General features: G+C 36.1%; 1 protein-coding gene across 1 annotated transcript; it reads right to left on the bottom strand.

The window, feature by feature from the left end:
• Window positions 1–12,514: 12,514 nt before the first annotated feature.
• On the bottom strand, window positions 12,515–13,467 carry LOC113354264. Its single transcript, XM_026597658.1, has 2 exons — window positions 13,234–13,467; window positions 12,515–13,101 (listed from the first exon to the last, which is right to left on the bottom strand). The coding sequence occupies exons 1-2, from the start codon at window positions 13,465–13,467 to the stop codon at window positions 12,853–12,855; spliced, it is 483 nt and encodes a 160-aa protein (XP_026453443.1). The 3' UTR covers window positions 12,515–12,852.
• Between the last annotated feature and the right edge of the window lie 866 nt (window positions 13,468–14,333).

The following is a 14,333-nucleotide window of genomic DNA, read 5'->3' as shown; positions in this document are numbered from 1 at the left end:
TGTTCGATAATCCTAACTCTAGGTCAACACAACTGGCATATACAAGGGTTCCAGTGGACGACTTTATTGAATTTTATTCTGTTTGGTCAAATGGTCCGGTCTAAAACTTTTTATTTATTTATTTTTTTCAATACTCAGTCACTCTATTTTACCCTAGAAGTGGCAACAACTTGAATCGTGAGCCCCACCTAATCGCCTAGAGAAACATAGTTTAAAAATAAAAATAGAAACAGAAATGAAAAGGACTCAACGAGATATGGCGAAACTATCATGTTATTTCTAACACATGAGCTTTGTGTTTTTATGAATAGACTTTTTAGATGTTTCCATCTAGTCATATTGGTACCTCAACTCCTAAAACCAAAATGCTTCCATCCACTTAGATTGGTTAGTGCCATCCTAAATAAGCATAAATTTCTAGGCTCTGGAGTTTATTTATTATGCAACTAAAAAGTTTCTCCCATACCCCCAAACTTAAACCTAACATTGTCCTCAATGTTCTAAAGATAAAATTAAAAACATGAACAAGGAGAAACTGTTACCAATGAAGCAAAAGAGATAAGGAAAGATATTACCGTGTCGCAAGAATATTGGGTTACCTTCCAAGAAGTGCTAAGTTTAAAGTCTTCAGACAAACATTGGAAGGAATTAGTCACCTCATAGAATCATATAGAAGTAGTCGGAATAACTGTGGGTCATCTGGATCAAAAAGTATTACCCACAAGAAGAGGAAACTGCAACAGACCAAAAAGATGCCGAACATACCCTTGTTTAAGACAACTACATCTAGTTGTGGCTCAGGTTCAGGTTCTATGAAAGGGTCTAAATAGAAAATTTTCATTGGCTGCATTTCTTCATAGGTGGGATCCGAATCATTAGGTCCTAGAGTCTGGAAAAACTCAAATATGATCTTAGAAGCGCACAATAATAACCTAAATAACTGAGGATCCTCTAAGTCAATAAGATTTGACTTACATAATTGACCACAATGAGAGTAGTGGTCATTCTTAAGCAAATGTGTCGATTCTAATTTCCTAAAGCATTTAGGTTTAGTCTCACAACTTAATATTCGACACATTTGGAATATAAACGTTCCCACAGTTGGAAGAAAACTATTTGGTGGGAAAACAAAGTCAATCTGGGGATCATAGCCTGGGCAAACCACATCAACCAGAGGATGGGTTTCTAACAACTGAGCTTCTTTCTGGACATCATTAGGTTCGGGAAAACGTGTATGAAGATAATCTTGTAAGATGGTTGAGGCACAAATGTCAAGTCTTACAGGAGGGTACTTTCTAAGAGTTAAAGCACACGGAGAATGATAATCACCCCCAAACTTAGAGTTTTCTGTGTCTCTAGAAAGACTAGTCACAACTTCCCTAATTTCTAGGTCATCAGATTCCTGGAAATGGTCAATAGATTCTTCTAAGTTGGGTTCATCCTCACTCATTTCTGCGAGTTTATCATCTTCTAAGACTAGTGTTTCTAAATCGCTAGATTCTAAAACAGTATTCTCAGGGTAAACTCTTTCCTCTAAACCATCATCACAATCATATAAAGGATTATCAGAGAAAGTTTCATATAAAGGCTCATCAACTAAGGTTTTAATCATAGTTACCTCCTCCGATTCACTGATAGGCACATCAAATAATGGATTATCAGGCATACTGCAGGCTAAAGGATCATGAACTACATCGTCTAAAACGGTGGTATCTCTAGTCAAATCGACATCCTTTTGAATTGGTGAATAATTATAAAAAATATTTGGATTTGAACTAGAAATAATATAATCATTATAAAGCTCAATTGGATTAATAGATTCCTGATCATTATGCCTACATATCTCAGATTCTTCATTACTACTATCCTCATCATCATAATAGTACAAAGATGATTGAACCTTATCTAAATAAGTAGCGTCTTTTATTCTAGCCTCGTCCTCTAAATTAGGCAAATATTCACTATTGATATCAAGGGTAGAATTAGAAACCCTATTTTGGAAATTTAGATTATTTCGAGCAGCAGTTCATTTTCTGCCTCTAGACGTGCCTGAATTTCACCGAGCATAACACTTATACGTTCACCACTTTCGTTTATCATCTCAGAATATCGTGTACACTCTTCTTTTGAACTATTCATTGCAACTAAACGTTTATACGTCCTTTCAATCCGTTGTTGGGTCTCTTCTAGAGATGAAACAGGTTCAGAAATATCATAATCAGGACTAGTTTCCAAAACCGAGTAACCAGTACTACAGCGTTCCTGATTTTCTTGCTCGTAAGACCAATTCGCGTGTGGATAGTAATTGGGCTCACCATGGTATGAACCATAACCTTGAAAAGGTTGGCGTTCCCAACTACTATTCCCACCATGGTCATAAAACTGATGATGTCCATATTCAAATTCAGGTCGATACTCATTGTATTGGCTTCTATCATACCAGTTCGACATTCTTAATTGCAAGGGAATTCTACACAACCACAAACAAGGCCGACTCGACTCTACCGAAACAAACCTAAAGATTTCTAGCAAACAAAAAGCATGATGGCTTCACTTAGATTGTTTCTAGACTTGCTTCTATCTCTCGAAGGGAAATTCGTTACAATTTAAGCAAACCCCTCTGGAATCAATCTGAGTCAAAGTAAGTTGAATTGAGGCGAGGGAAGCTCAGTGGAACTTTGATACCCAAGGCCTCACCGCTATCACAAGGCGGCGCAGTCACGCATTCAACTCACAGAAACCATCATGAACTTCGAGGTGTGCTTAAGAAAGTAACCAATATCCTTCGAGAAATTTTCCTGATAAGCGCGATACCTTATCGGTCTCGTTCTAGTCAAGTTTTAAGCTTGGGTTCGCGTTAGCTTTCGTTTTCCTAAGGCGGGAAAGAAGGGAGCGATGATGAAATCCGAACCCTTATCTTGTATTGGCCAGGCCTTGACCTTTACTAGGAATTTAAAAACAGTCCAAATTCTTCCTCAATCAATGAATCACCTTAAGGAATACAGTAAACCCGCTGACAAGAGATTCGCGAGTGTTTCGATGGACTTACCTCCCGTACCAGACGGGGGATGAACCGTTGAAGTCGACTCGGTCCACGACTCCTATGTCATGTACGAACTCGAGGGGCCGAGACGATATAGTAATCGTCGTCCTTCCCTGCACACAGTTTATATAATTTTTTTTTATTATTAATAAGACCCTTCCGTAGGGTTAAAAATAAAAAAAAAAATGTCCAAAAGTCCAGAATAAAGTCCAAATAAAAAGTCCAAAAATTACAAAAATTATGAAAAATAAAGTCTATTTACAAATTCTAAAAAAATAAAATAAAAGCTATATACAAAAAAAAATAATAAAAATTAAATCCTAAAAAAAAATTATGTCTTTTTTTCTTCTCTTTTAGCTTTAAGCTTTTTGTTCCCAAGTCCTTAGTATTCCACTTCGAACCTGTAAATCAAAGACACAAAAAGAAACGTAAAAAGGAACAAATAATAGTAAAAAAAAAAAAAGCCTAAAAACAAATCTATAAACAAGTCCGCGCCGGCAGCGCCATTTTGTTGTAGTTTTTTTTTAGTGATAAGTAAAAGTTCGTTGCTCGGACTTGTAAAGATTTAAAAATAAAAATATATACACAATATTTGTCACAGGATCAAGAGACACTAGGACACAAGATTCCACCATTAATCATTCACACAATTCATATATTTATTCGAAACAATTATAGCTCAAATCATAAGGACTCTCGTTCTTGCCAAGGTAGATTTTTAGAATATTTATTGTATATCACTAGCATGACGCATCAAAATCACTACGACCAAGCATACATCATCATACGATATCACAACCAATTAAGAAAAATCATAAATCGATTAATAAAAAGTGCAAGTAGTCAAAAAAAGAATTAATATAATTATCATATGCGTAAAGAACGGCTTCCTCCAGCATCCCAGTGTTGGGTTTTAGCTAATCATAATAATCATGTTCTCAAAATATATATTTGATGCTCAAAGTATGATTAAAAGAGTCAAAAGTTATAAAACAGTGGTTCTGAGACTCACAAAACACGTCCAGAAAGAAACGATACCAGAAAACTGCCGCTAAACTGCGACACTTCTCCACTGCTGCTGGAACTGTTGAAAAACGACGGTCTTTGGCCGTCCGTTCTTCGTGTTCTTGAGCTCCTCCTTCTTCTTCAGCAGCAGCAGGTGAACAATCCTGCAAGTCCCGATTTCTCGCTCCTCTCGGCTCTGGCTAGACCCCAAACTCTTCATCCCCCTTCTATGAGACCCTATGATGCTATTTATACACAACAGGAGCAACGAATCACTCACAATAACTCCACATAATTCTCATTTACTCGGAAAATATTTTTTTCATTTTCTTCACTGTCAGCCGAGATACGATATTTTCCACCTCTTTTGCCTACGCAAATGAGTTGTAATACTTCCATAAGTCACATACAAACTTTATAAGAGAAGATATCTTCCCCTGTTTATCCACAAACTTTCCAAAATCGGCTCACAGTGCACCCGATGATATCTTACCCTGTTTAACTTTGATTTCCTCCCACGGCTTATCTGGCCCATTTTGATCGATCAAATTGCTTACAATAGCCCTGTTTAGCTCTATCAAGTTAAGCCCAACTGATTCTTGGTATTGAATCTCTTTAGAAATCTTCCAAAATCAAATCGAAAATTCAACAGCGTCTGCATGCATGTTTCCCGCCATTTTGAATTTCAAATCGTGAAGAAGGGTGTCCCCCTAACCACTGTTGGGTGTCCCTTTAGCAACTGGGGTGGAAACATCCTTTTTGGGGTGTAAATATCCATGGGGTGCCCTTATCCAACCAAGGGGTGCCTTTAGCAATTCTTCTGGGATATTTTCCGCACTTTTTCGGGGTTCCTCCGAGATATTTCCGGGGTACTTCCGGCACACTTCTGGGACGCTTCCGGTATACCGTCAATGGAGCTCCAAACGCCGCATTTTTAACCAATTTCGCCGCAAAACCTTATTTTTCCAAAAACACCTATAAATAAATAAAACACCATAATAAGTACAAAAAGGGGCACTAACAGTATATACAAATGAGATATATTAGACACATAAATGCGTCTACCACTCAACCAAATCAAACCTATTGATTTATAGCAAACAAAAATCATGATGGCTCCACTTAGATTGTTTCTAGACCAACTTCTAATCCTTCGAACGAGAATTCGTTACAATTTAAGCAAACCCCTCTGGAATCAATCCGAGTTAAAGTAATTTGAATAAAGGCGATGGAAGCTCGGTAGAGCTTGGATACCCAAGGCCTCACCGGTATTACAAGGCGGCGCAGTCACGCATTCAACTTACAGAAACCGTCAAGAACTTCGAAGTATGCTTAAAAGAGTAACCAATATTTTTCGAATGACTTTCCTGTAGTCGACTCGGGCCACTGACTCTGATGTAAAATGTACGAACACAAGGTGCAGAGACAATATCGTAATTGTCCTCCTTCTCTGCAAACAGTTTATATTTAAAGTACCCTTCCGTAGGGTAATAAAAAAACTAATGTCCCAAAGTCCAAAAGTCCAAAAAGAAAAGAAAATTTACAAAAATAATAAACCCTAATACAGTTTTTTTTTTTCTAAAAGAAAATAATCAAACCCTAAACTAAAATTGTCTAAACTAAAATTGTCTTCTTTTGTGTTCTTTTTGCTTTAGTCTTTGGCTCCAAGTCTTTATGAAATCACCAAACTCTTTGGATCAATTTTCTTTATGATCCAGAACCTGTAGACACAAGATAAATACCCAAAAACATAAAAAAGAACAAAAATAATAACAAAAAGAAAATAATAAAAATCTAAAATCCTAAAAACAAGTCCGCGTCGGCGGCGCCAAAAATTGATGTGATTTGTAGATAGTGGTAAAAAGTGATTCGATTCTCGAACTTGTGAAGGACACCTTTAGACTTAAATTCAAAACTAAATAGAAAACTCGCTAATAATTGTAACAAACACAGACAAAGTTGGTATCAGTATTAAAAGAACACTGAGGCTAAGATTCCACTATTTTCCAAGTTCAAAGTGATTTGGTCCAAATATTTATATTCATGCAATTTTCTCGTTTAATTTGATTCTAAAATATTGCAACTAATAGATTTTCAAAAGTAATAATTGTAAATACCAAGTATGAAGCATCAAGAGTCTATAAACTAAGCATACTCCATCAAAATAGATCACAATCACTCAAATAAAAATCATATTCAATAATAGTTCAATGCAAATAATCATAATAACAATTGCAATAAGTTAAATAAAATAGATTGTACCGTTTTTTGTTGGAAAAATAGCTTCCTCTATCGCCTCAGCAATGGGGTTTATCTCCTCATATTAATCATGATCTCAAATTAATTGTTTATGGCTCAAAAGATGATTAAAAAGATGAAAAGTGATAATACAGACGATTCACAACAGTTTGCTGGTGTTGCAGAATCACTGTTACAGAGAAAAATAGTAGCTAAAGACCTAATGAAACATCTGTGATGAACGACACATAGGTACTGTTGTGAAACAATGATAGTTTGCTGCGACAGTTGCTTGTGCGTCAATGTTCTTCGTGTTCTTCCTCTTCAGCAGCAATAGCAGAACAAGGTATTTTCCTGCAACTCGATCTCTGGAGCTCTGTGGTGTTCTAAACTTCTATGAAAGGATTCATACCCCTTATATGACTTATCCCCTCTTCTTTTATAGGCCACAACTCGATTAAATCTCCAGAAATACTCGAGATTTCTTCTCTTTTTCTTTTATTCCAAGTCACGGCAATATCTCCCTTTCTTTTCTCATACGCGTTTCCATATTCATTCAAACTCTCTTATTATGCCTCCACAAGCAAAATCCTCGGTTGATAATGCATATAACTTCCATATTAAGTCGAACAGGACCAAGATTACTCCCATGTTTCCGTAAATAAGATATTCTTCCCTGTTTGAATCCAACTGATGAAAACTCCTCTTTTTCCTCCTATGCGGCTACTTTGCTTTTTCCTGGACTCTTCCCAAAGATAGAATCAAATCAACAACACATATTCTTCACACGCAACTTAATCAGACCGAGATATTCTTCCTTCAAACAAATCCCGTAACGCTCCCTATATAGAAACTACGTGACTTTTCTTTCGACTTTAAACCCGAGTGCCAAGCCTGTTTCATCATGACATACTATTACTAACCAAAGCCCATGTATCTCTGCTAAAATCTACCCAAAAATCGATCAAGAAATTGTTGTAGACGAGAATCAACTTTCCCGCCATTTTTGGTTTCAAACGATAGAAGATGCTACCCCTTATCCACTCCTGGGGTACCGATAGCCGTGGGTGCAAATAGTAGTTATGGGATGCAGATAATGATGAATGCCCCTTATAAATTGGAGTGTCCCTTATCCAAACTGGGGGTCTGAATAGTAAGTATCCTCCGGGTGCTTTCCGACAACTTTTCGAGCCAATTTTTTCCAAAAATGTTTATTAGCCAAAAATACCTACAAATAAATAAAACACCATAATAAGTACAAAAATGAGCTCTAAAAATATATAGAATCGAGACAAATCGGACATAAAAATGTGTCTATCACGTACGTAAACCCTCACCCCTTTTTTTATTACTCCGAGCCTACCCTTAATAGTTGCCGATGTTCTTTGATGAATATTTGTGAATTGCTGTGTGTAATTTTCGAAAATGCGGTTCCAAACCGTATGAGCCGGAACCAAATGATGGTCAACCTCGGGAAGGGTAACAAAACTTTCCCACGCATTTGTGATTGCAACATCCTCTTCGACGGTATACCGAGACATTAAGTGTGTTGTGCTGGCCGGATAGAAGCGACGAGAAGAACTAATATTCCCGGAGAAGATGTAATTGGATAGATCCGAATATCTTATGTTTTGCAATATAATTTTGGTTGAAAAACAAGCGATTTTATAAAGGAAAATGATTAACATATCGAGAGACTTCCCCCGAGAGATCTCCCGCAACACACATGTGGTGGGGCCACAAAAACCCACCCCTATAATCTCTAGTGGCCCCCAGGGGTTGTGTAAAAGGACCTTCTGTAACAGTCCTTTCATGTAGCGATGATGCGTAAGGGTTTACACGTACCGTTCAATTAACCACACAGAAACCGTGGTTTTCCCAAACTAACCCCCAAAGTACACATGTTGAACCCTTAAAGGGTAATGGTGGGTCCTGGCTGAATGCCATGAGACCCAGTTAGAAAATTTATGTGTGAGAGCGATTTATGTATTGTTTATTATGCGGTACATTAAGACTTTTTGTATCTGGTTCAGCTCTTCTCAAAACCCCGACATGTCAGATACTTTAAAGTTTAAATCACTTCCTTCATTTATCATCCACAGTTTCCTTCATAAATAATGAGGCGGGATCCATGGACACTCTTAAATGGACAAGGTCGGACAAGATTTACGTCATTTTCTTCTCAAAACCCAAACAATAATGAATTTAAGTCTAATATTTTGGTGATATGTTCTTTTTAGTAAGACTCTACATTCCTACAAAAAATTAGCACAATTCGAAATTTATTAAACCACCATCCGCCCCTTTGAATTTATTAAGATCAGTAGATGGTCAGGTTTGCTATCTCGAATTACACTCATTTTTGGTAGTAATGTAAAGTCTTATGATAGGAACACATCAATAAAATATTAGACCTAAATTCATTGTCGTTTGAGTTTGCCGGAGAAAATGGCGCAAATCTTTTCCGACCTTGTGCATTTAAGAGTGTCCATGGATCCTCCCTCATAAATAATAGGATAATTTTTTATGATGACTGTTTTTTCACATCTCGTTCAAGTGCAAAATTCCTTTTCCACCTATTTTTGGAATGTTAACTATTTTAGCCTTGTATTGCAAGTGATGATTTAACACAAAATCGATCAATTAACCCAATAACGACAATTTCTGGGTGAATAAGACATGTAAAATTTGATACTGTTTAAAAGGACGAGAATGTAAAAATAGTCAGGATGTAAAATGTTCTATCTTACCCATTTTCAAATACTTTTTCTTATTTTTAATTTACACGGGATGCATTCAGTTTCATCATCGCTATTTTTTAAGTTTAAGTCAGGATGTAAACAATTTTATCTTGGATATTTTTTTGGTGTCCATTTCACCCATATTAATTTTTACTCATCCATTAGATCAATGTTTTAAAAATATTTGGGCAATTGACCCAATTTCTCTTTAACACAGGTGAGCGGTGAAACGTTTTAAATAATACGACCTAGTCCGTGGCTAGTTCATAACATTATTTGTTTCATGTTTGATTTTATTTGTTGTGCAGGCATAATTCGGCAATTGTTCCAACATTTTTTGCTCCGTAGTGGACAGCAGGGAACCGGAACTGGAACAAGGCTTCTTTTTTAAAAACACAATACGATCTTGGATTAGATTAGATATGATTATCAGCCGTACACGATAATAGTAGATTATCGTCTGACTGAACTTTTTCTGTTATTATTGAACGGTACGTGTAGAGGAGCTGTCATTTCACCTCATTTAAATCTATCCCATACACACTTTGGCAAACTTGAGGCTTTGCCTCCCCTCTTATGTTTTGCAGGAATGTAGAGCTTTACAAGAGTAACATGTCACTAAAAAATTAACTTCAAACTCATTGTCGTTTGGATTTTGTAGTAAAAATGGTCAAACCATGTCATGATAATGTCAATATAACCATTTCATCGGATTCTTCCCCTTCTGTAAAAGGTCGCAACTTTATTGTCCAATTACTAGGATTGAAAACTTGGGTCGGTGAAGATGCAATTAACGTGTTAGATCATTAAGTTGCCGTTACGTTACTTCACTTTTGCACTAACCCCTGCATGTCTTGACCAGGTTAAGTTGTCATTACGTTACTTAACTTTTGTACTAACCTCTGCATGTCTTGACCAGGTTAAGTTGTCATTACTTTATATCCATCGGTCACAAGTGCAACAGTGTTTTCTCGAGTAGGGTTGCCATTAATAATTGATAAGTAATTGAATCAAAGAATGGTAAAAAGTTGGAATCAGTATCAACTAGATTATCACATGAAAACCGAAAATGATCTCTCTCTGACGTGTATTTTCGGTGAAACATCTTGTTGTCACATTGACTTCAGAAATCTACTCCAAAATATTTTTATTTACAAAGGATAACAGTAACATAGGTCGAAATTCGAGACTAGAGACTAGTCACTAGATACGTAACGAAAAAGGAGAAAGCAAACGTCTTTTCATATGAACCCGTAAGCATGGGGTAGAGTGAGACTGGATTTCCATTGAAAAGCAGACGTCTCGTGACTCTCGTCCCGTCTAGTCTTATCTTGAGGGTGTATAGACTAGCTAACTCTAGAGTCCTAGAATGCGTAGAGTAATGGGGCAGAGTAATGACTATCAACTCTAGATTCTTGAGTAGAGTAAAGACTAATGTACATACCCAGGGGCAGTAGATATCATAGATTTTAATGAAACTCACACGATAGCTCGATAGCGTATTTGATGTTAATATACTACGAAAGATAAATGATATGCTACAAAAAATGAACAAACTCTGAAATACCAAACTACATCATCTAGCGTTTTTAAAAGTAAGAAATTTTGCATGTTATAATTGTTTTTTTAAAATTGATTTTTTTCATTTTTTCTTTCTAAATGTACGTGGACCAAAGTCCAGTAAAAGGCTAAGCTCGAAGATAAAGTCAATCTTTCTGGATTCTAGATAATAATTCGGGGAAGATTAACCCCTGACAATGAGATCAAAAATCGGTCTTGTATTGGAATAAAACCCTTGGGATGATGAGTGGAAGTTGTTTTTTTTCACATATCGTTCAAGTGCAAAATTCTTTTTCCACCTATTTTTGGAATGTTAACTATTTTAGCCTTGTATTGTAAGTGATGATTTAACACAAAATCGGTCAATTAATCCAATAACGACAATTTTTGAATGAAAAAGACATGTAAAATTTGATGCCGATTAAATTGACGAGAATGTAAAAATAGCCAGGATGTACACAGTTTCATCCTACCAATTTTCAAATACTTTTTCTTATTTTTAATTTACACAGTGTATTCAGTTTCATCCTCGCAATTTTTTAAGTTTAAGCCAGGATGTAAACAGTTTCATCTTGGCTATTTTCTTGGTGTCCGTTTTACCCATACTAGTTTTTACTCGTCCATTTGATCCATGTTTTAAAAATATTTGGACAATTGACCCAGTTTCTCTTTAACACAGGCGAGCGGCGAAATGTCTTAAAGAAAGCGACTTAGTCCACGGCTCGTTCATAACATTATTTATTTCATGTTTGATTTTATTTGTCGTGCAGGCATAATTCGATAATTTTTCCAAGAGTTTTTGCTCCGCAGAGAACAGCAGGGGACGGATGTTTATGAGAGCGGTTTTTCCTTCCGCGTTTCTTTTGGCGGTCCATCAATCTTTTTATGATTCATCGGGAACTAGAACAAGGCGTCTTTTTTGAAAAGACAATACGATCTTGGATTAGATTTGATAAGATTATCTGCCGTACACGATAAGAGTAGATTATCAGCCGACTGAACTTTTTCTGTTATTATTTTTATTTTTATTGATAAGCCGAAAAAAGCCTTCCCCCATCACGCGTCATTTCTCCACTGATATAACAGTTTTTTATTTTATCTGTCATTTCACCTCATTTAAGTCTAGCCCATACCCACTTTGGCAAATTTGAGGCTTTGCCTCCCCCTTAGGATTCGCCCTATGCTTTGGCATGTACGTTTGCCACTTTGTTTTACCATAGTGGGTGTTAAATTTCCAAAATAGGTTGTTTTACATGTGCATATGAATAGGAGGGCCTTATATAGTGGTGGTATTATATACACTATTACTTCCAATGGAAAAATTATATTTTTCCGCTTGTGTAACAAAATGCAACTTCAAGCGTAAAACTCCTTTTACGACAATTATGGGATTGCAGGTGACTTTCACCTCTATTTAGATTTATGGATGAAGAATTAGACTATTAAAATGCACGAAAATTCCCTTCTTGCATGTACCTGGAGTTAAACATCTTGTTGTCACCTATTAACCTCGACTTTTGAAATCTACTCCAGAAGCACAAACATTTTTATTGTTAAATGAGATATTGGTAAAATGTCGCAACTCTATGGTCTAATTACTAGGGTCGGAAACTTGGGTCGTTGAAGAGGCAGTTAACGTGTTAGCTCATTGACTAATCTTAGACCGTCAATTAACCGTTACTTTACTTTTGCACTAAGGTGAAACTAACCCCTGCATGTCTTGACCAGGTTAAGTTGTCATTCCGTTATACTCATAAGTGCAACAGGGTTTTCTCGAGTAGGGTTGCCATTAATAAATGATAAGTAATTAAATCAAAGAGTGGTAATAAATTGGAATTAGAATCAACTAGATTATGACATGAAAACCGAAAATGATTTCTCTCTGGCATTTATCTTCGATGAAACACCATGTTATCACCTTGACTTCTGAAATCAACTCCAAAATACTTTTATTTACAAAGGGTAACAGTAACATAGGTCGAGACTAGAATCACTAGTCACTAGATACTAACAAAAAAGATTAAAGGAAAACCTAAATTGATTAAAGGGACACAGGCAGTTTGCAAGCATATTACAACTAAACAAGAGCATAAAGATCTAGGAAAAAGCAATAGGACAAGAATTTAACTAAGACGTAATATTCTATACAGAAACCCACCACAATAGAACAAGTAACATGCATACCAAAGTAAAGTTCATAGCCGGATCGAGAACGAATAGAGAACAACAACAATATAGAAAGAAACTCATCTCCTTACTCGATGGTTAAGCCGACATTAATTTCAACCATGGAGGGAAGTCCCATTTTTTATGTTGATGCACTCTACCTCCTAGTAATGGGCGTGCCACGGGAGTCATCATCGATTCATGACATTCTCTTATGTCATGCTCGGCCTGCATCCAGAAATTAATAAGTAATATTTTGTCAAATGCTTCAACTTGTTCAAGCAGTGTGTGGTTGACGGCTCTATCAGGATGCAACATATATAATGCTCTCATGGAAATCAATTGTACCTGCGTGCAAAAACTTATTTAATGTCATTACAGTAAATACGGCATAAAAAACATTGAATTATTTCAAGCATGTGATCTTCAAATCGGATCTGAATTATTTATAGTAACATAAATAATAATATTTTGGCTGACCTCTTCTTTGCTTTTCAGGTCATTTGGTACCCAAAATCTTAGCATAAAGAGTACTCCGGCGAGATTTGTACAACCTTCAATTCTTTGGTTCAGCCTCTGACACACCTCTTCCCGAATTTGTAGATTCTTTTTTGGAAGTCTTGTGCCCGGTTCCATCAAATCTAATAAAAAAATCCTTTTCAGTACAATGAGTAAAAATGAGAAACAAATTACCCAAACTTTGAATTTCAACATTAATACCGAACAGTACCGAAAATTTGAATTTCGACAGTTAAAAATAGGACCTTTTCTATAAAAATACTGAAAATTTTTGGGTTCTATATTTTCTGGTGATGAGTGATTTAAGGGAGACGAAAACTTTAAGGAGGAAAACTATCCAACGTACAAATATAATGATATCTGGTGCGACCATGATAAGTTATCAGCAAGTTAACACCTTTTGGATGAAAACCCGTTGCAAAGGATATATTTCTAATTCTGTTTGAAACCATCACACTTACTGTGAGAGGGATGCTTCTGGTAAATCCTAATCTCCATTTAATTAAAAATAAAAAAGAGTTTAAGAAACACATTATAAACAAATACAGAGACATAAATTAAGAAAGAAAGTAATCACCATTTCCACGTCGACCATTAAGCCCAAAATAGAAACCAGACAGATGAACTTTTCTCTCGCCGACGACCTCCAAGACAACATCATCTTCCTTTTCCTCCAACTCAATGTTCATATTATGCGATCCTTCACTGATTGAACATAAAGATAATGGACTATTGTTTCCTACTTTACACAGAACTGCGGCAAACTCACCTCTACTTTGATCAACTAATGTTGCCTGGTACATTTATATATTTGCAAGAATGAATACTTATAAAGACACGCAGCAGTTATAAAAAAAAGGTGGAATATGCTTGATTGAAGATCCGTTAAAAAGTTGAACTTGGTGAGAAGCTTACCTGAGAAACGCGGAGCCTTCCCAGAGAGCTATAGTACCTGTGTATGTACTGATTTCCCGGTTCTAGTTCCACTCCTTAGAGATTTCAAATATACAAATGAAAATAAAAATTTAATAAGATATATTTTAAAACATAGAATTTAAGAC

This window comes from Papaver somniferum, chromosome 2 (genome assembly GCF_003573695.1).
Source record: "Papaver somniferum cultivar HN1 chromosome 2, ASM357369v1, whole genome shotgun sequence".
NCBI lineage: Eukaryota > Viridiplantae > Streptophyta > Magnoliopsida > Ranunculales > Papaveraceae > Papaver > Papaver somniferum.
The sequence above is the reverse complement of the archived record's forward strand: the minus strand, read 5'-3'. Positions and strand labels throughout refer to the sequence as shown.